A 21,630-nucleotide genomic window follows, 5' to 3' on the forward strand; every position below is an offset into this window, starting at 1 on the left:
CAGAATGGAAAAGATGTTTTTATTAAATTATGTGAGCAGACTTCAGTTCCTCATTAATAGGGGGAAAAAAGAAAAAAAAAAAAAAAAAGACCACATGGTGCTTTAAATGTTCCAAATGTACCAAATTTAAACTATCTAAACAGTAAAAACTTTCATTTTTTTTTCATTTTGGCTAGAGTAAGGGAGGGTTATAACCCATTAGTGTTTTTTTGCAATCTGTGTCCCATAGTTAAAACAGGGAGCTAAACAAAATCCCTCCAAAATGAGGGCATCCTGGGGTGTCAACTAGTGTTCCAATTGGAAGATTTCCCCTCTATTAGTGTTTTGGTGTCAACCCAAAATTAAGGATTTTATTTTACTTTCAATAACAGTAAATAAGACAAAAAGAGGGTGAATCTCTCGAATGGGAGCAGAGACAGCAATAAAAACAGGCAGGTGTTTAATCCCTCTCCATCCTATCCCCAAAAAATATTTTGCCACTAGTTCTACTTTATCACAACTAGCAAACATTATTGAAGTTTAATTAAGTACCTTGATGATGTTGCCTCTTGTACAGATGGTTCCTTCACTTTTAGAGAGGGCTCAGGTTCTTGAATTTCTGCCTCCCTTTTCTCAAAAACTGGAGCAGGGCTTGGACTTTTAGTTTTGTGTCTTGGTGAATGAGAGTGGCTTCTTTTCCTCTCTCTCCTGCTTGGAGACCTTCTCCGTGGTGAAGATGACCGCGATTTGCGCCTAATTAAAAAAAAAAAAAAAAGAAGTGTAAATATTGTGAAATAGCAACCCACTTGCATCAGATATTAAAATCTAAAAATCCTAGGAGTTAGGTGAATGGGTGCTGGAGAGGCGTGTAAAAGAAAAATTCTTTAAATAGAAAGAAAAAGCATCAAGTATAGAGAGTTTACTGCCAATTTGTCCCCAATGGTTTCTGTACCTTTTTATAAAAAAATTGCTTATTAAGAGTATAAAATGTCACGCACTGGGTAGTTAGGATCAAAAAAAACAAACAAAATATACTCCTACCTTCTTGGAGTTCTAGATCGATCCCTTTTGTCTCTGTCATCTTTGTCTCGTCTGTCTTTGTCATCATCTTGCTTCTTTAGAGATGCAAGCTTCTCTTGTTCAATCTAAAAGAAAAGTTTTGACTTGAATATGCGCTGCTGAAAATTTTTTTCTTAGTTTTGAAGCCCCCTTTCCAGGGGGTCTCCATAATGGCAACCAATTAGAGTATTCTTAACTGCAAACTAAATAGTTAAGTTCTTTTTTTTTTGCCTTTAGATCTAACATAAAAGCAAGCAAAAAATAAAAAAAAAATAAAAAAAAAAGTATCCATTAGGCTTTGTGTTCACACTGCTGCGACCTGACCTACTTACAGTGCTACTTTGTCATGCAACTTTGAAGCAACTTCAGGGAATACCTGTGTAATCTTCCTGCAATGTTGGTTCCAAATCACATTTTTAAGATGAGGATCCGATTTGGAGACAACTTCCATTAAAGTGTATGGGCACAAGTCAGATACAAGTCACCTTGAAGTAGTACAGGAACCCTATCGGGGGGACTTCAGTACTGCTAAGACATTGGGGTCTAACAAGTAGGATCCCACGTCCTAGCAGTGTGAACCAAGCCTAATGTTGGCCATACACAATACGAACAATCGGCTATTTAGACAGTTTGTTTTTCGGCCAGTTAATGGGAAGAAATCAGTAATCAGTTGGGACGTTTTTGACCCAAAAAGAAAAAGGAAGTACAAGTTTGGAAATTTTCTGCCAAACGAAGGATAAATTGAAATGGTTAAACTGTTTGCACTAGGTATATGTGAAAAAACTAACAAAAAATGGATCCATATAGGTCCACTGACCAATTTATCTGTCATTACATGATGGCACTATTGTTTGCTCACGGCCGAATGTTCTTTTTCCGAAAATGGGTTTAAAAGATTTTTGAAACAAATGTATTCCACAGAGCTTACCTGTCAAAACCATGCAATCTCATCAAAGATTTCCAGCACTTTCCTAGACACAGCTCACCAGCTGGGTAGTACCAGGAGTTCTCAACGTATCTACTAATGTGCACAATGAAGTATACAGGATCACTTCCATGTCTCAAACAGAGGCAATCTCGCTACATTTTTTCAGCAACCTTATGGATAAAATTTGCTTAGCTTCCAGGAACAAATCAAGCACAATCGAGCTGCAGTGTCATCAGCTCTGTGTATACATTTGTCTCATTCATAGTGTTTAAAATTAGCTTCCAACTAACTAGTCTACATTATTCATTTGATTTTGATTGTGCACCATCACACTTTGAATTACTGTACTTATTTGGTGTTTAAGTTATTCATGTATTATATTGTTTATTTTAGCACGGCGCACATTTTTTACTTGTTAATTTATGCCTAGTATCAAAAAGGTATGGTGTTCATCAGCTGAATTTTTGGTCCAAGCGCATACATCTTCCACCCTTTTTTGTATTAAAAAAATAATTGTTATGGTAACATGTAGCATCAGAGCATTTCTCACACTTGTGGATTTCAGTTGTTGCCACTAAGGTCCAATGACAAAAGTATGAAAAGTGACATTTCAAATAGAAAAAGGCATGCCTGACATCACCATAAACAAGCATGCTAGGTATACCTCTCAACCTTGATAAAGATACAAAAAAATAAAATAAAAAGCCCTCACCTGTCTCTGCTTGATTTCTTCTTTTTTCAGTTCAAGGAATGCTGTAGGAATGCCAGCAATATTTTCCTGGGCGCTCAGTAGTAGTGGCCATAGCTCTCCCATGAATTCCCGGGCATTTTTTCCATTTAGAAAGCCAGTCAGGTTAATTTGCATCATTTTAGAGTCTGGGTTCTGAAAAAGAGACAACAGGAAGATTTACAGGTGAGTACTGAAAACTATTTCAGAATTATTATTTTTTGCTCTAAAAATGTACATTTAGGGAAAACTACATTTTAGTAGGTCTTTGTGGCATACATTCTGCCAAATTACTGCGTATTAATAATGGCCTGTTAACCCTTTGTGGATCTCATCAAAATTAAATACCTGCACATCTGACTTTGCAAAGTTTATCCTGTATACTTGATAAGCAACAGTACTACATAACAATTAAACATAAAATTATTAACGCTGTAGACTACAGAAGACTTATATGTAGCTCTAACTAAGCTGGTGGGTTAACATAAAAGGTGGTATAGTCCACAAAGGCTTAAAAGATCACTGGGCAGTTTGAAATATTATGTACATAGTCAAGCAGTATAGATCCTTGTGACAAGCTTAGCGCAACAGCACAAAGTACAGATTCCAGCAGTCTTCAGCCTCTTCTTGGAACCTTGGGGGAGGTTTGGGGGGGGTATCTCCCAGTTCCCCTGGAGAGAAAGGTGTTCGCTTGGCTTGCTTCCGACTGCCTACAGCAACTCAACCACCTTGAGTTTAATGTTATATCATTTATCTAAATTGCAAAAAATGAACAAGCAATAATGAGTACACAGCCAAATATAAAGATATCAAATATCTACTCTTTTTACTCATGCTTCAAATTAACACTATAAAAGCTAAATGGTTTTATCTGGTTGACTTGCAAGCATCCAACTGATCTCTGGACCAACTTGTTTGTTAACAGTGGAGTGTTTAAAATGAATCTGTGCCCAGATTAGGCCATTATAAAATATTTAAATATTCTGAACAAGCAGTAAAAGGACTTTAAATCAAGCCCTTAATCACCTTTGTATCTATAAGCATTGGGGAGAAACTTTCAAAGTTCACTGAAATCTTAGCTTATTTTTTTTTTTTTTTTTTAAACTGTAAACAGAATTTGTGCAGCCTGCCAGGCCTCAAATGTAAACAACCAGCAGGCGGTTCTAAGCTGTCGAGATCCATTTAAACCTGACTCAAGATTCCTCGTTGTGATCAACTTTCATATCAAAAAGCAGCTACAGAGGTCAGGGCTTATTTTAAAAGGTCCTACAGCTTGTTAAGCATATGTAAACAGTTTTATGTCCATAGTCTGGGCACAGGTGCACGTTAAAGAAATAACATCCCATATAAGAGGAACACACAGAGCAGAACTGGTCATATTCAAAAAAGCACTTTGAATGGATAATGAGGGAACCTGATGTTTAAAAGGGACTATAGATTACAATGTTGAACTCTTAATTTGAGTAAACTAAATGAAGACAGCATATTTTTGTTTAAACAGAATTGTATGCAAAAACCATGATATAGCCTTTACTAATTATAAGGTTTATTATAGTATAATTTAAACATTTGGGTGTAAATGTCATGCTTAAGGCAATGGAAGGTATTTTTTCCCACTCTAGTTATACCATTATGCTAAACGATGTAATTTTTAAATGTAAACGGATTTTAATTATGCATTTTTTTTTTACTGTGCTTTTTTGTTTTGTTTTTGCTCATCCACCGTAACACAACTCACCTCCAGAACAAACACTGCATCATCAAGAGTTGGGTCAGAGCGACATTGGACACTCACTCTGCTGTGCCCTAAATAGGTGATGGTGCTATACTTCACACGCAAGGAATAACTTCCATTTTGGTTCAGGCCTTTTAAATCATAAATCACATCATCATTAGAAAACTGCCATCTAACCCATCATGTCACACAGCAAAACATTAACTTCTTCCTGACTTGCAGTCTGAATACCATGTACCTTCAGCTAAACTTATTCCACCAACACTGGCAGTAAGATCACACAATGTACATGCTAAGTCAAACGCATTGCAACTCACATAATAAAATAATACCCTAAACCTTCAATGAGGAATACCTTCACTTCCAGCTGGTTGAAAATAAAGTCAATGACCACATCGTCTTCAAACCCCAGAATTTCTGTTACACGCTTTGTTATCCAAGGCTTGATTACTTCCAGGTTTACTTTGCTCATTTCCACCTGAAAAAGGATATAAAATAATTTTGTTATAATGCAAAACAAAGCATAAAGATATAATCATGCCTAATCTACACTTAATAGGGACTTTAGCAGAAAACATGTCAACAGCAGTCAACTCCCATCAGCCTGTCCCTGCCGTGTACAGGCCTTCCAGCAGCTCTTTTCATACACCAGATAGTTTTGCAACTGGAATCCACTGAAGTCCCTATTTGCAAGTGTGAACAAGACTTTAATCCTAATTTGGAGTCAAGAGGCCCTTCTGATATTGAAGTAATTGTAAATTCTCGTTTAAAAAACAAAAACAAACATGTTATATTTACCTCTTATATGCAGTAGTTTTGCACAGGGCAGCCTGGATCATCCTCTTCTTGGGTGCCTATTTTGCTGCTCCTGGCTCCTCCCTCCTGTCTAGAGCCCCTACAACAAGCAGCTTGCTATCGGGACACCCAATCTAAACTGCAGCTGTGTCCAGACACAGAGCTGCCGTTTGGTCCAGCCCCTCTCTCCCGATTGGCCGACACCTGTGGGAGCCAATGGCGCCGCTGCTGTGTCTCAGCCAATCAGGAGGGAGAGTCAGTGACATCGCTGGACAGAAAGAGCTCAGTTATGTATTAGGGGGTGCTGCTACACACAGAAGGCTTTTTATCCTAATGGATAAAATGCATTAAAGGGGTTGTAAACCCTCCCGGTTATTCACCTGAATGCATTGAGGTGAAAAACCTATTGTGCACCAGCCCCCCGTTTTACGCAGCTGAGCCCATTCGTTCCCACGCTGGAGACGTGCACATCCAGAGTATCGGCTCTTGATTGGATAGATTGATAGCAGCTCAGCCATTGGCTTCCGCTGCTGTCAAATCCAATGATGCGGGCGCCGGGGGCAGTGCAGAGTCCTGTTGTCTATGGCACAGCAGGACACAGGAGCGCGCCTGCACTGGTGCCCGGAAGGAGAGCGTGTTCAACAGGTCACTCGTGGAGGAGCTAGGAGTGCCATGGGGGGACCCCTGTGGAGTATCAGGGCCACACTCTGCAAAACCAACTGTACAGAGGAGGTAAGTATAACAACATGTTATATGTCCTAAAAGTGCAGCGCTAAAAAAAATTACCATGTGCAAACACCATATATGACAGTGCAAAACCTTTAAAGGGAACAGAAAATCCAATACAAAAATGCCCTTATGCAAAAGTTTAAAATATATTATATTCATAAATCATGAAAGTGTTCCTGTGCAAACAGTTCATCCATGTCAGTGTCCCACACTGGATAGATCGATCCTGATGGCGCAGTGCTCAGACATTCACCGTTGTGACACCTTCACCATAAATCAAGATGTGGGCTTACCAGACAACCAGCGATCTTCCTTACTCAGGAAGATCATTCAGATGGAAATCCAGAAATGTTCCCCCACCAGCTCTCTGCATTCCCCTTATGGTGTCAATTTGATCCAGCTCACCATCTTGGATGGATTGGATGAATGAATCCTCAGAGTTAAAATGGGTGTAAAATAGGGAGACTCCTCATGGTGTAGTGTGGTCTCAACAGTTTTATTTTTAAAATCAGTGCACTTACATAAACAAAGATGCCGCTGGCTGTAAATCTCTCCACTATAGCCAGTGCTATCCTTCAGTCATAAATTCAAAAAAGCATCTGTGCAGCAGTGTGCATCGTATGGGAGACTGTGATCCGGATCATCTTGTCACCATAAGGGAACACAGAGAGCTGGTAAGGGAACATTTCAAGATTTCCATCTGAGGACCAGAGATCCCAATAAGCGCTGAATGATCTTCCCGAGTAAGGAAGATTGCCGGTTGTCTGGCAAGTCCCCATCTGATTTATAGGCAAGGTGTCAGAACTGTGAAGCACTGTGCCATCAGGAGCGATCTATCCAGTGTGGGACACTGGCATGCATGAACTGCTTGCATAGGATTACTTTAGTGATCAATTTATGAATATAATATATTTTGCATGAGGACATTTTTGGCTTGAATATTTTTTTTTTTTTAACCATTTAAGATATTTATTTTGTTTACAAAATACATTAAAATCGAACATCCCCTCAGCCCCCCCCCCCCCCCATCACCTTATCAGATAAAAAAGGACGATTCATATCTTGGGTGACCTAAGAGGATTGGTATCATGAGGGCCATCCTGGCTGATGTTCCATATAATCTAGATTCCCACTCTATCAATCTTCCCTCCCATCCCCATTCTCGCACACTTCCACCCTCTTCATTTGTCCTCTTACTTTAATTCTTATTGGGTCACTTTTCATCATTAAAATATTTTTCACTCTATTATTATTCACATATCAATCCCTCTGGCATCCCACCAAGGTTTCCACATCTTGTCATATTTCTTTAAAGTCCCTTGTTTTATATATAACGCTTTCGCTTTAAGAATTACCACATTCATGCCATTTATCCATTCTCTACCGGACGGAGGCGACACCGACAACCATCTTAGGGCAATCAATTTCCTTGCCTGAAATAGGCATCTCAAGACCGCCGTCTGGCTGCTTCCCGGGTTTCCAACTCCCTCAACTAATCCCAGGAGACAATACTTCGCCTCCATCCTGGCGGAGGTTCCAAACACCCGATCAATGGTTTCTGTCACCTCCGTCCAATAGCGGATCAAATTCGGGCATCTCCAAAACATATGAATCATATCTCCCTCCATGTCCCCGCACCGGGGGCAGCCTGCATCCGGCAGTCGGCCAAATTGAAAAAGTTTACGAGGAGTATAATAGGTTCTATATAACAACAACAGATGTAACATCCTCTGAGAGGGAGAGAGTGATACCAACGGAGCCAGTTCAAGAATTCGATTCGATTGTATTTCGGAGATATCTCCCACATCTTTTTCCCACTTCCTCTTGTACATAGGGGTCTCTATCCCTCCTATTCTCCCCTTGTTTATATGTGGGTATATTTTCGAAATTAAACCTTTTCCTGTTTCTGCATTAATTATTTTTTGAAGAACTGGGATTGCGCTCCATTCTAAAGGTCCTCCCTCTAAACTGCTCCTCCAGTGCGTGCCTGACCTGCAAATACTTATAGGAGGATTTATTTGGTAGAGCAAAATAATCTCAGTTCCTGAAAGGTTTTCAGGGCACCATCTTGGTATAGCTGAGCAATAAATTTCATTTCACATCTCTCCCATTCTCTTACTGTCCCCATCTTCTGCAGTTCTCCCAATTTACTATTCTTCCATAAGGGGGTATACTCATTAAATCCTCTGTATTTTAATATGGCCTTTGCTGTGTCCCACACTCTCGTCATTAAACTCAAAGTAGGGCATCCTAATAGGAAGGATCCTGCCTCCAGAGCTTCCACTATTGAGTCATGTGGTGTATTTTGTAGGAGCATTTTTCTCCCTGTCTCTCCCCTTCTAAATTACACCCCCCCATATACTGGAGTTGTGACACGAGGAAGTAGCTAAAGGGGGTGTGGGAGTGCTGCTACTCCTTCCTGTTTTTGTAACTGCAGAGTACTCAATCGAATTCTTGCCGACCCACCCTTCCAAATCAGTTCCCTGAACACCATATCTATCTTTTGAAACCACATTTTACATAACCAAATTGGGGAGTTATGCAGTACATAGAGAAGCTGCGACATCCATATCATTCTGATTAAATTACAGCGACCTGCCACAGATAATGGCAGGCGTTTCCACACTTTTGTCTTCCTCCTAAATTTATTCAGTAACGGAATTATATTATCTGCAGTGTACTGTTGAGGGTCTCTACTTGAATCTGGGTCACCTCCTCAGGCAAGGGGCTTTCCAGAGGATCTACTGGCAGAAGGCTAGATTTTTCCCAATTTATCTTGAGTGCGGAAATTTGGCCAAATTTGTTAATATCCATAGCTTTCTGAAGAGAATCCTGTGTATCACCAAGGAATAACAGTAGGTCATCCGCGTATAATGCTACTTTTTCTTCCAAGTCTCCCCTTCTAAGACCCTTCACCTGAGCAGAAGACCGCAGGGTAATGGCCAGAGGTTCAATTGCAATGGCAAAGAGGAGGGGTGCCAAGGGACACCCTTGCCTTGTCCCCCTCCCCAGTCTAAATTTATCGGACTTTTCATTATTCACCTTTACTCTGGCTTCTGGTGCCCTATAAAGCATTTTTACCCATTTCATGAAACCCAGACCAAATTGGGCCGTCTCCATAACTCTCCAGAGATACTGCCACTCAAGACTATCAAAGGCCTTGGTGGCGTCTAAAGACAAAATAGCCCTCTCTCCACTCTCATCTGTAGGGACCTGAAGATTCAAGTATACCCTCCTTATATTTGTGCTAGTAGTTGTTCCGGGTATAAAACCTGATTGATCAGGGTGGATGAGTTTCAGTATAACCTTGTTCACCCTAGCTGCCAAGACCTTTGCCAGTATTTTTATGTCAGTGTTTAATAAAGCGATATGCCTATAGGAGGCAGGATCAAGTGGGTCTTTACCTTCCTTGTGTATGGTGATTATGGTGGATTCCATCATCGATGAGGGGAGCTCTCCCCTCATTAATGACCAATTCAATACCCTCAACAGCTCGTGAAGCAATACCTTCCCATACTGCCGATATATCTCGGTTGGGAGTCCGTCTGGGCCCGGGGATTTCTGTTGCGCCATCTCAATAGTGACCCTTTGCATTTCCTCTATCGTTATAGGTCTATCTAACTCAGTTCTATCTGATTCATCAAGACAGGGGAAATTCAGATCCCTGAAAAAGCTGTCCATTTCATCCCCCATTTCCTCCTGTTGTGATCTATACAAGTCCTCATAATATTCTTTAAACTTACCCACTATTTCTGGAGTATATGAGGATGCCCTTCCATCTTATAGTTATCGTGGGTATAACGGATGGATTGGGGGGGGGGGGGGGGGGGGGAGAGTTCACCCTAACTAACTGTGCCAGCATACGTCCTGCACTTTCCCCCTCTCCAAAGGCAAATTGTTTCTGGAACTTTTATTCTCTAATTTTCTAAGAGTCATTAATCGATAATTTTGTTGTTCCTCTATCCATTTCCTAAGTTTATCCGGTGTTGGGTAATTGATATACTGTTCCTCTGCTGTAGTTACCCTCTCCCCTATTAGTCTCTCCCAGTCCTTAGTCTGTTTTTTAATCTTTGAGATTTGTTGGATCATTATGCCTCTTAGGAAAGCCTTCAGAGTGTCCCACACTATTCCTTCTGAAGCTGTACCTCTATTCAAATCGAGAAACTCCCCCATTGATGCCAGTATCTCGTTCGGATCCTCCATCAGTTCGATCCAAAATGGGTTTATCCTCCACTCCCCAGGATGGTTACACTCGCCCAGCTCTAGCGATATTGTCACTGGGGAATGATCCGACAGACCTCTTGGTCTGTAGTTCACATTCTTTATGATCGACATAATTTCGTCATTTCCCAGCACTAGGTGGATCCTGGAGAGTGTCGAATGTGTCCTGGAGAAGCACGAGTATTGTCGGGCCTCTGGGTTCCGTATTCTCCAGATGTCCCCACAATCCTGTCTCCCAAAAAAAATAAATTATTGGGGAGCCGGTTATCCGTGACACCACCCGTTAGTGTCCCCGGGGGGAACCTATCTAGTCTCCGGTCCATTACCATATTGAAGTCCCCCATTACTATCACCGGCGCTCTCGGCTTATCCACAACAAACTCCGCAAGCTCACAAAGAATTGAAACATTAAATTGTTTCTTGAATATTATTTTGATTGGATATCCTATTCTCTTTAAAGGTCTTGCATTATGTCATATATGGTGTTTTGCACATGGTAATTTTATTTAACGCTGCACTTTTAGGAAATACATATTTGATTAGCCTAGAATTTAGCTTTTAGTGCGCAGCTGCTATATTTACTTTAGATGACACATTAGCGTGGCTTTTTTTCCTATACATAACATAGGTTATTTTAAAAGAAAAACAAAAAGGGAACCTTTAGTGTCCCTTTAAGACTAAAAACCTTCTGCCTTTACAACTCCTTTAAAGAAAAGGACCACTAATTCCCATCACAAAAGTTTTATTGCCAGTCTTCAAGAATTATTTGAAGTGTATTAACATTAGGGGTGCACGGATCAAAAAAAACTCACGGAACGGATCATTTTTTGGATCAAATAATTGAATTTGCAAAAACCTGTGAAAATTCCACCACCATATAGTCCCCACTGTAATAGCCACAATCTCCCCCACTGTAATATTGGCAGGGTATGGCAGGGGTATTGGCTGGGTATGGAGGGATGGCTGTCACAGAGCAGCACCGTGGGCACTACAGATCCAGCCCACAGTGCTGCTGACACCGATCTCTCCCCTCCACAGATCAGTACAGAGAGGGGAGGAAGGAACCGGTGTCATTACATGACGCCGGTTTGTTTACAAGTGATCGCTCCGTCATTTGATGGAGCGATCACAGTGTAAACGGCCTGGGTGTAGACAGATGGCCGCTGCTTCAGAGCTAGGCCGAAGCCGTGGCCTTTCCTAAGTCTGAGACTGCGGAGAGCTCTGCGGATCGCGGCATGTGCCGATCCGAGCGGGGTGATCCGTTGCACCCCTAATTAACATCAACATAAGTATTTGTATATTGCAAGGTTAAGACCGTGCATGTATGAAGCATTTTGTTGTGTGCATATTGCCTTGGAGGTAGCAAAGTGAGTTTTAAGAATTATATGTAAACATCTGTTACATATGATGTTCTGTGATCAAATCCAAAACTCCAGCACGTGTATTGCATGTAAAAGGTGTAAACGTTTCCCCATGGTAGAATTTTAATTTTGGTGATGGTCTCCATTTATCCCCAGTGATACCCTGCATTTTAAAAAAGACACGCTTTTGGGTATAACATTTCAATAACAAACAGTACCTTCTTTTCCAAGCATTCTGCAAACTTTAACTGCTTCAAAAGCTTCTTCTGTTTGTTGCTAAAGCGATTATCCTGCTCTGCACTTGTGCCCTGCAAAGCATAAAAAATTAATTAAAAAAAAAAAAGGACGATGAATAAAAAAGGACAAAAAACTATTTGGGGGAAAATAAATAAAAACAACAATTTTATGCATCGAATAAGTACATATTAGGTGATAAACAGGAACTTCTTAAGCATCCAAACATGTATATTTGCTTGTATATCACAGATTAACTTAATGTCAGCACTTAGCACTTTTGAGAACAGTGAACCCACGAGCCATTGTCACCTGAAAAACCTGACAATGATGGTTACAGTGAAAGCCAATAGATATACCAGCAGGGTTTTGGATTGTGAAACTCACAAAAGCAAAGGAAGAACAAATTCTATCCAGAATGTTCTTAAGGCAGTGCGTGCTGTCAGACTGTGGGGGCCTGCTGATCAACCATTCAAGTCTGAGCACTGTCACATGAGGAGGTCAAGTTTTTCCCTCATACCTGGAATTGCTTCTACATTAATGCAAGCTCTGGCAGTGCAGGGAGGCGGCATAAAAGCACGGCTTGGTAACTGGCTGGAGGGGTGGATTATCTGCTGACGCTGTTACATTGACTTGATTGGGCAAAGCGACAGGGTCTCTTTAAAAGCGGACCTTCACCCACTTTCTACCATATGACTTCTACCGCCCTCCTTTTACACAATCTTTCATTTGTTAAACCTCACCACACTTCAGGGAATGAGATGCAACAGCTGCCTATAACCTTCTTGGATACTCATGTCCTGCATCCCAGAAACCTACGGTGTATGCGTAGTATCATCTGGAGGCCAGATGTCTCTTCCTGGGTAGGGACAACAGGCTCCCAGTTAATGCAGGAGAGAAGATGGTGTGGTGTGGGACTGGGTGAGCAGCAGTATATTTGCTTGCTTTTTAGCTACTTTATAAACACATAAAAACACACAGCAAAAACAGGATTTTTAAAACTGCTTAGGCCCCTTTCACACATGCGGATGATATGTCCGTATTTCATCCATCCGTTTGCGGATGAAATACGGGCATACATTCATCCCTATGGGATAGCGGGTGTCTGCGGATGATCATCCGCAGACACCCGATATCGTCCGCCTTCGCTACTGTCCGATTCTGCAGACGGAGGAAAATCCTATTTTTCTATCCGTCTGCAGAGCAGATCGAATGAACACGGGCAGAATGTCCGTGTTCATCCGATCCCCCATAGAGGAGAGTGGAGAGCTGACAGGGTGGTCCCTGCATAGTGTGCGGAGACCGCCCTGTCCGCTGCCGGCTCAGCGGGGACAACGGAGCGATCCCCGCTGAGCGAGCGGATCATCACGGGACGGATCATTACTGATCCGTCCCGTGTGAAAGGGGCCTTACCTGTAAAAATCCTTTTCTTTGATGTACATCAGGGGACACAAAGCCATAGTAGTTACTATGTGGGTTTTAGGGCCACTGACAGGTGATGGAAACTGGCAGGCCCTAAGGCATGAAGTGTAGTCCCTATATAACCCCTCCCACTACTGGGAATCCTCAGTTTCGTAGCCAAGCAATACAAGTGTATACCAAGAAGGGAGGGACCTCTGTGTCCCCTGATGTACATCAAAGAAAAGGATTTTACAGGTAAGCCGTTTTAAAAATCCAGTTTTCTTTTCTTACATCAGGGGACACAGAGCCATAGTAGTTACTATGCGAGATGTCACATAGCAATGGCAACTGAAGGGAGGGAGACAACCCAAAAAATAGGAGGCCAGAGGACTCATACTGCAGTATACTGCTCCCAAAGGCAATATGCTCATGACTTAATATTGATTTGATAAAATCTGCTAAACATATGAACCGAAGACCAAGTCGCGGACTTATAGATCTGAGCCATAGAAGCCTGATGATGCACCACCCAAGAGGCACTAATCGACTTGGATGAGTGTGCTCTAACATAAGAAGGAAGAATTTTCTTTAAGCTGAAGCTTGAACAATCACTTGACGAATCCATTTGGAAAAATAATGGATTTTGACGCTGCCTGTCCACTTTTTGGATCCTCTGGCAGAACAAACATGTGTTTTGCGGTTGCCTTTAAATAGACTGAATGCCCTTACTACATCAAGGGAATGTATTGCCTTCTCTTCCCTAGATTGAAGCTCTGGGAGAAAGAATGAATAATATCATCTTGGTTTAAATTAAAACCTGTTACCACCTTTGGTAGGAATTCAGGATGAGGACATAAAACCACATCACCCTTATGCATGATCAAATATGCCGCTAGTTCTGATTCTCTTATAGCAGAAGAAATGGCAACCAGAAAGACTATCTTTCTTGTCAAAAAGAACCAAGGGAATTTCTCGTAAAGGCTCAAACGGCTGATTCTGCAAAGCCGATAAGACCAATTTAAAATCCCAACGATTTAGAAGTGCCTTGATAGGGGGATTAATCCGTGTTACCCCTTGAATAAGCTACGCACCAAGAGTGGGAAGCAAGAGGCCTTAGAAAAAACACTGACAAGGCCGGGATCTGGCTTTTGGATAGAAGTCAAGGCCAGCTTAAATTCAGATCCCGTATGCCGGAAATCAGGGACCCTACCTATGACATACTTCCTGATGTGCCAACCCCTGGATCCACACTCTATAGTAAGTGATTCTGGAAGCCGGATTCCTGGCATTAATCAAAGTAGACACTAATGAAGGAGATCACCCATGATCTCTTATAAAGTGGGATTCAACAGTCAAACCCATTAAATTTTTCGTCCGTAAGGTAGGAAGAAATACCGGACCTTGTGTGAGAAGGTATGGCTAGAATGGCAACTACTGCCACCTTTATGATCTCAGTAAATCAAGATCTTCTGGGACCCACTTGGGCCGCCAGAACCACCTCCCTTCGTCCCTGCTTAATCCTGCAGAGAAGGCATGGAAGTAGCAGAACTGGAGGAAATGTATAGATCCCATGGGAAGACTAATGTGTCTGTTCTACCTGCTAGCAGATCCCTTGTTCTTGACACAAAGTTGACAACTTTGTTGTTGAATCTGGACACGAATAGGTCCATGTCTAGAATACCCCATCTCTGATATATCACTAGGAAGATGTCGGGGTGAGGAGCTCATTCTCCCGGAAATAAATTGTTGGTGACGCAAGTAGTCCACCTGCAAATTCTCTATTCCCGAAATGAAAATTGCTGATAGGCAAGGAATGTTGTGTTCTGCCCAAGCTATAAAACATTATTCACCTCTTTTTGGGCTGCACGACCTCTCGTGCCCCCCTGGTGATTGACGTAAGCCATCGCCATGGCCTTGTTAAGACTGAATCCTGACAGGACAGTCCCATATTCTGACCGTCCCAGATTCTAGGGCCTGACATACTGCCTGAATCTTCCAAAAAGTTGATAGGCAAAGTCCTCTAACCTGGACCATCTCCACTGGACAGACTCTTCTTCCAGGGCTGCTCCCCAGCCTAGAAGGCTGGCATCTGTTGTCAACACTTTCCAGGATACAGGTAGAAAAGATTTTCCCTTTTGCTGGTTAACCACCAATTTAGGCTCTGACTTACGTCAGGAGCCAAGCGTATTGTAAAAGAAAAAAGGCCTGAATCTTTTCATTCCAGACCGACAGGATGGTGTTTTGAAGCAGTTTTTGAGTAAAAACTGTGCGTAAGGGTCGGCCTCGAAAGAGGCCACCATTTCCCCTAACAATCTCATGCACAGCTGAATGGAAGGATTTTTCTTTGTTTTGATAAAGTTGAATTAGTCCTACAATGGAACTGATTTTTGTCTGGGGTAAGAATACCTTCTTCTGTATGGTATCAAGAACCAGCCCCAAGTACTGTAATCCCCTTGATGGTTTTAAGGAGGATCTTCCTAGGTTGAGTATCCAACCCAGAGATTTCAGGTAGTTATAGCTCTGATCAGACTCTGGTTTAGACCGAAGACTGAATGATCTATTAAAAGTAGATCTTCTAAATAGGCTAGGACCTTTATGCCTTGAGCCCTTAATCTGGCATCCCGTGGTGCTGTGGCTAAACCGAATGGCAGGGCCACAACTGAAATGATAATTTTATATTTCAAAACGCAGACATTTCTGGTGAGCGGGAAAGTTTGGCACGTGGAGATATGCATTTTTGATAGAGTAAAGCCAAAAAAACTCGCCTCCTTGCAGGATGGACACAACCAATCGTTATGAAAGGATCGGATGTTTAAGTGCCGATTCAGATCTTCGAGATCGATAATGGGTCTTACCTCTCAGCTTGGTTCTGGAACCGTTAAATGTTTGAGCCAAACCCTGTGCCCTGTTCCACTAAGGGAACCTCTGATATCATCGACTGGGATAATAGATGATCCAGAGGCCAGAAAGAGACTTCTTTTTCTCTGGATCCTTGGGAACATTTTCCCTTAGAAAAAATGAGACAAACTCTCAGAACTCTAGTTGTAACCTAGAGAAAAAAAACCACAGAAATCCATCTGTCTTGACATTGTTGCTGCCAGATCTTGAGAATTGCAGGACCTTTCCCCCCACCCGAATGAGTGGGGGGTGTCCCTTCATGAGAAGGCTTTAGCATTCTGCTTTGTGGACTTTCTGCCTCAAGATCTCCTCTGACCCTGGTGCTGTCCTTGGTGCCTTCCCTTGAACCTGACGGTTGAGGCCGTCGAGACTGCCTATAGGCAGATGCCCCTGGCATAGGAGAGGCAGCACAATTAAAGGAGAAATGTTTGTACCTCTTTACTGGTAAAAGTTTTTCCCATTAGAGGTTCTTTAGATGTACTTATCCAGATCGTCTCTAAATAGCCATACACCATGAAGGGGAAAAACTGGTTAAGAGCTTTTTACACGGTGCTTTGGCTGATCAATTTTTCAGCCACAGAACTCTGCGAGAATGCACTAGTTCAAGCATAAGCCATAAGGCTTAAATCAGGGGTTGACAAATTTTCTTTGAATTTAGGAGCCAGTTTTTTTTTCAGCTCCCGGGGTAAGGCCACTCATTTTCACCCCCTATCCCTAACTCACAATGGAGCACCCAGTCAATAACTCCATTGAAACGCTGTTACATCAGGGGTATGGGCTGACCAGAAAGAGTAAGGCTGGCAACAGATGGAACTGGCTGGCACTGGTTGCCACTGGAAGGCACGTGGAACTGCCAGATGGCACCGGCAGGTGGCCCTGGTTGGCGGTGGCAGGTGGCCCTGGTTGGCGGTGGCAGGTGGCCCTGGTTGGCGGTGGCACTAGTTGTCACTGGCAGATGGCACTGATTGGCGGTGGCACTGGTTGGTGTTGGCAGGTGGCACTGATTGGCGGTGGCACTGGCAGGTGGCACTGATTGGTAGTGGCAGGTGGCACTGATTGGCATTGGCAGGTGGCACTGGTTGGCATTGGCAGGTGGCACTGGTTGGCATTGGCAGGTGGTGGCAGGTGGCACTGGCAGGTGGCACTGATTGGCGGTGGCAGATGGCACTGATTGACGGTGACACTCGGCACTGATTGGCACTGGGTGGTGGCAGGTGGCACTGGGTGGTGGTTGAAGGTGGTATTGATTGGCGGTGGCACTGATTTGTGGTGGCAGGTGGCACTGGTTGCCGCTGGCAGGTGGCACTGGTTGGTGGTGGCATTGGCAGGTGCCACTGGTTGGCACTGGCAGGTGGCACTGATTGGTGGTGGCACTGATTGGCGGTGGCAGGTGGCACTGACTGACGGTGGCACTGATTGGTGGTGGCATTGGTTTGTGGCAGGTGGCACTGGTTGGTGGTGGCAGGTGGTATTGATTGGCGGTGGCACTGGTTGGCACTAGCAGGTGGCACTGATTGGCGGTGGCAGGTGGCACTGGTTGGTGGTTGCAGGTGGTATTGATTGGGCGATTGAGGCGATTGCAGCATCAACTGCTGGAACCACCCCCATTTTCTTCATAGAAATCCTCTTCCATAGATAAAGTGTGGAGAATTTCTTGGGAGGATAATATTGTTTATCCGGATGTTCCCATTCAGAATACATAAGCTTTTTTAGCCATGCATGAATAGGAAAAAACATCCCTAGATGGGAGAGGTTCTAATTAACCCAATTAGAGGTAGGTTCCTCAAAAGCCTGTGCTGCAGGAAGAAAAGGGAGTACGGGAGTACACAAGCAACCTGTCTTGTGATGCTACTCCTTCCATATTAGGATCCTCAGAAGAGGATAAATAAGTATCTTCCAAATATTTGGGAAGATCTACCTGATCCCCAGCCTCCTGCACCTCAATAAGAGGGTCCTGAGGACTAGATGGGAATCTGCTATGTTTAGCCCTGCTATGGAGAGACATAGCATTACTGTTCTTTCCAAATGGTAGAAGAAAAAACCTTTTGTATGATATATACAGGGACTGAAGTGTTTTATGCAACAATTTTCCCTGAAGGCTCAATCTGACTAGCCGCATCCCTCTCAGAGGAGGACGACATTGTTTTGGAAATGGATTCAGTTTATAGTGAAATCCATTGACCCCTTTAGAGACGTTCCTGGTCCCATTACCATTCATAGCCTGAATCATAAAGCAGAGGCACTACCAGCAAAAGAATGTGCATTGCTTGGATACAGTTCAGCGCCATTAGCTGCTATTAATCCTAGCCTGGTAAAGTATAATGTGTCAAAGGGGAAAAGCCTGTGTCACTAACCTGAACAAGCCATCCGCTTGCTCTGTCTCTCCACAGCCAGCAGCAGCTTCACACACAGCGCTAAAATCAACTCCTTCCATGTGTGGCCGGCGTCTGATGCCATTAGCCATGCCCCCTTTCCTTTCAAAGTAAAGTGCTTTCCCGCATGAGAGCATCCTGTGGAACATGCAGGCATGGCGGCGGGGCGCTTAAATCCTCCGCTGAGCGGCTGTGGTCTGTCTTTTTTTTTTGGAAAACAAAAGGAAACTACCGTATATACTCGAGTATAGGCCGACCCGAATATAAGCCGAGGCCCCCAATTTACCCCCAAAAAAACTGGCAAACTTATTGACTCGTGTATAAGCCGAGGGTGAGACATGCCTGTCCATCCCTGTGTGTGTGTCCGTCCATCCCTGTGTGTCCGTCCATCCCTGTGTGTCCGTCCATCCCTGTGTGTCCGTCCATCCATCCATCCCTGTGTGTGTGTGTCTCCATCCGTGTGTGTGTGTGTGTGTGTGTGTGTGTGTGTGTGTGTGTGTGTGTGTGTCCAGCCTACCTTTGTCCCGAGCCTCCGTCCCGTGCCTTGCCTCCTTGCCTCCGTCCCGTGCCGTGCCTTGCATCCGTCCCGTGTCGTGCCTTGCCTTGCCCCCGTCCCGTGCCTTGCCTTGCCTTGCCTCCGTCCCGTGCCCTCTTCGTCGGCGGCCATTGTAAAATTCAAAAGCTGCGCCGCCGCCTTCGCCTGTGATAGGCGGAACACTGAATTTCCCAGCAGCCTGTGTTCCGCCTATCACAGACGTCGTATCATCCTCGTCCGTAGTACGAGGATGATACGATGTCCGTGATAGGCGGAACACAGGCTGCTGGGAAATTCAGTGTTCCGCCTATCACAGGCGAAGGCGGAGCCGGAGGCGCGGCTTTTGAATAGAATGGCCGCTGTCTGTCTGCTCGACACGCTGATCGAGCGGGCAGACAGCGATGACTCGAGTATAAGCCGAGGGGGGCACTTTCAGCCTCAAAAAAGAGGCTGAAAATCTCGGCTTATACTCGAGTATATACGGTAGTTTGGCATCCTACCCCCCAAAGGAGAAAAAAATTTGGGGGGCTCAGGAAGAGAAGCATATACCCCTTCTTACTGGAGGATCTGTTGCGGCTAGAGGAGAGGAGAATGAAGGCTTCTGTGCCGTTTCCAGCGTCAGGACGGTGAGTGCTCAATACAGTGGTAACACATATGCATGACAACATTATACATAGGAGAAATTTGAGAAACTGTCCCTTACCTTTTCCTCGCAGCAGGGTTTTATCAGGGATAAAAAACCCAATCTTCACCCTTCACGGTGGGCTCGGAGACCTTTTAGACCTTCAGGAACCGGGGAACCTCGGGTTACCCACAATCCTGGACCTGCGACTGCACCCTGCCAGTAAAAACTTTATGGCCTTACTACCAAAAAGCATTGGATCCCAGGGGCCAGCTCTCTAAAGAGAAGCGGTCGCAAGCAAAACTTAGTTTTAGGACACAAGGCCCAGGTACTAGGGCTGCAACTAACGATTATTTCCACAATCGATTAGTTGGCCGATTGTTTTGATTAATCGGTTAATAACCTCAAAAGTGTGGTGTATAATTTAGTTAATATGTAAAGTTTAACAAAAAGGCAATTTATTCTTAAATCTCTCTATGCAGAGGTAAATATAAATAACCAACTATATGGTTAGGGAGCAAAATATCTAATCCACTCTGAGAATAACAGACAATGTATTATACTATTAGAGGATAGAGATGCCGTATATACACTATTAAAAGGGTTAATCTGGTAAATATCAGACACAGATCAAATTTTATCAAATTTTATAAAAAAAAAAAAACAATGTCTTCCTTCACAAAAAAAAAAACTAATTTTTAAGAACGTTCGTTCAATTTTCTAATTGTTAGTGGGTTCAAAACAACGGTAATTTTCAACCACAGCGACGGGAAAATTTGGAAATAATTAGGGCTGAAACAACTAATCGATTATGAAATTAATCGATTACCATTTTCATAATCGAATAATCAGCCACCAACATAATGGGGGTTAAAAAAAAAAAAATTTTTTAGCCCTTTATAGTACAAAGAGCAAATCGCTACTGTAAATATTACTTTCACTGTCCCATAGTAAAAAATTAACCCCTTACAGTAGCAATTTGCTCTTTTTGTACTAATTTTAGTTTTTTTTAACCCCATTATGTTACTAAACATCTCAGGCCTGGTCACACCTCTGTTTTTTGGTGCTTTTTTGCAGAAACACACTACAGTTCATTTACATGGTTTCCTATGGGACACGTTCACATCCATGATTTCTTCAGCTGCTGTGTATTTGGAAAAAACAAGGACTTTTTTTTTTAAACGCAAAACTGTGCTATTTTGTTTTTTTGGCTCAATATACTTCAATGGAGAAGCTGCAGAAAAGCATGTAATAATGCATTTTTGTGTTTTTTAATCTGCCCAACAACAAACTTTTTTTTTATTAAGTTATTAACCGATTAATCAAAACAATAAGCGGCCAACTAATCGATTATGAAAATAACAGTTAGTTGCAGCCCTAGAAATAATAGCAACAAACTTTTTGGTCACAGGAATTTTTGACAGTATGTGGTTTTCGTTCAGAAATTACATTCATTTTAAAAACAGAAATTTTCAACAACATTCTTTCATTCAGCGAATGTACATTTTTCATCTGAATATTCTCGTCTGAAAAATGATCGGTGTGGCCAGCATAAGGCTTGGTACACACATATGCAATTTGCTTTTGAGCTGTTTCTGCAGTGAATTTTGATTTGAGCATGTGATTTTGCTGCGATTTGCGGTTTTGGATTATTTTGGCCAGTTTGTTGTTGGGCAGATTAAAAAACACAAATTGCTGCAAAAACGCTTTTCTGCAGCTTCTCCACTGAAGTATATTGAACCCAAAAAACTCACCGTTTTACGTAAAAAAAAAAAAAAAAAAAAGTCCCTGACCCTTTCCAAATATGCAGCGGCTGAAAAAAAGCATTGATGTGAACACGTCCCATAGAAAAGCATGTATATGAACTGTAGTGCGTTTCTGCAAAAAGCACCAAAAAACACAGAGGTGTGAACCAGGCCTAAGACATTTAGTAACATAATGGGGTTAAAAAATAAATAGCCATTTAACCACTTTCAGACCGGACCATTTTGCTGGTCAATGACCAGAGGTCTTTTTACACTTTGGCACTGCGCT

The 21,630-nt window shown here is 42.8% G+C and overlaps 1 protein-coding gene across 14 annotated transcripts in view; it reads right to left on the reverse strand.

Annotated features, from left to right (window-relative positions):
- The window catches only part of SRRM1 (serine and arginine repetitive matrix 1), a 72,944-nt gene that overhangs the window by 33,429 nt on the left and 17,885 nt on the right, over nucleotides 1–21,630 (reverse strand). For 9 of the 14 annotated variants that reach the window (XM_077481876.1, XM_077481873.1, XM_077481878.1 and 6 more), the window contains exons 2-6: nucleotides 11,753–11,842; nucleotides 4,784–4,906; nucleotides 2,679–2,849; nucleotides 1,021–1,124; nucleotides 532–732 (exon numbers count right to left, since the gene is read on the reverse strand). In XM_077481876.1, coding sequence (XP_077338002.1) covers nucleotides 532–732; nucleotides 1,021–1,124; nucleotides 2,679–2,849; nucleotides 4,784–4,906; nucleotides 11,753–11,842 — 689 coding nt within the window. Of the gene's footprint in view, nucleotides 1–531; nucleotides 733–1,020; nucleotides 1,125–2,678; nucleotides 4,907–11,752; nucleotides 11,843–21,630 lie in introns of those variants that run through there. The other 5 variants (XM_077481883.1, XM_077481880.1, XM_077481882.1 and 2 more) reach the window with 5 other exon arrangements.

The sequence above is a fragment of the Lithobates pipiens genome, unplaced genomic scaffold (assembly GCF_037356315.1).
Source record: "Lithobates pipiens isolate NorthernLeopardFrog02 unplaced genomic scaffold, aLitPip1_a1.2 Scaffold_16, whole genome shotgun sequence".
Classification (NCBI taxonomy): Eukaryota; Metazoa; Chordata; class Amphibia; order Anura; family Ranidae; genus Lithobates; species Lithobates pipiens.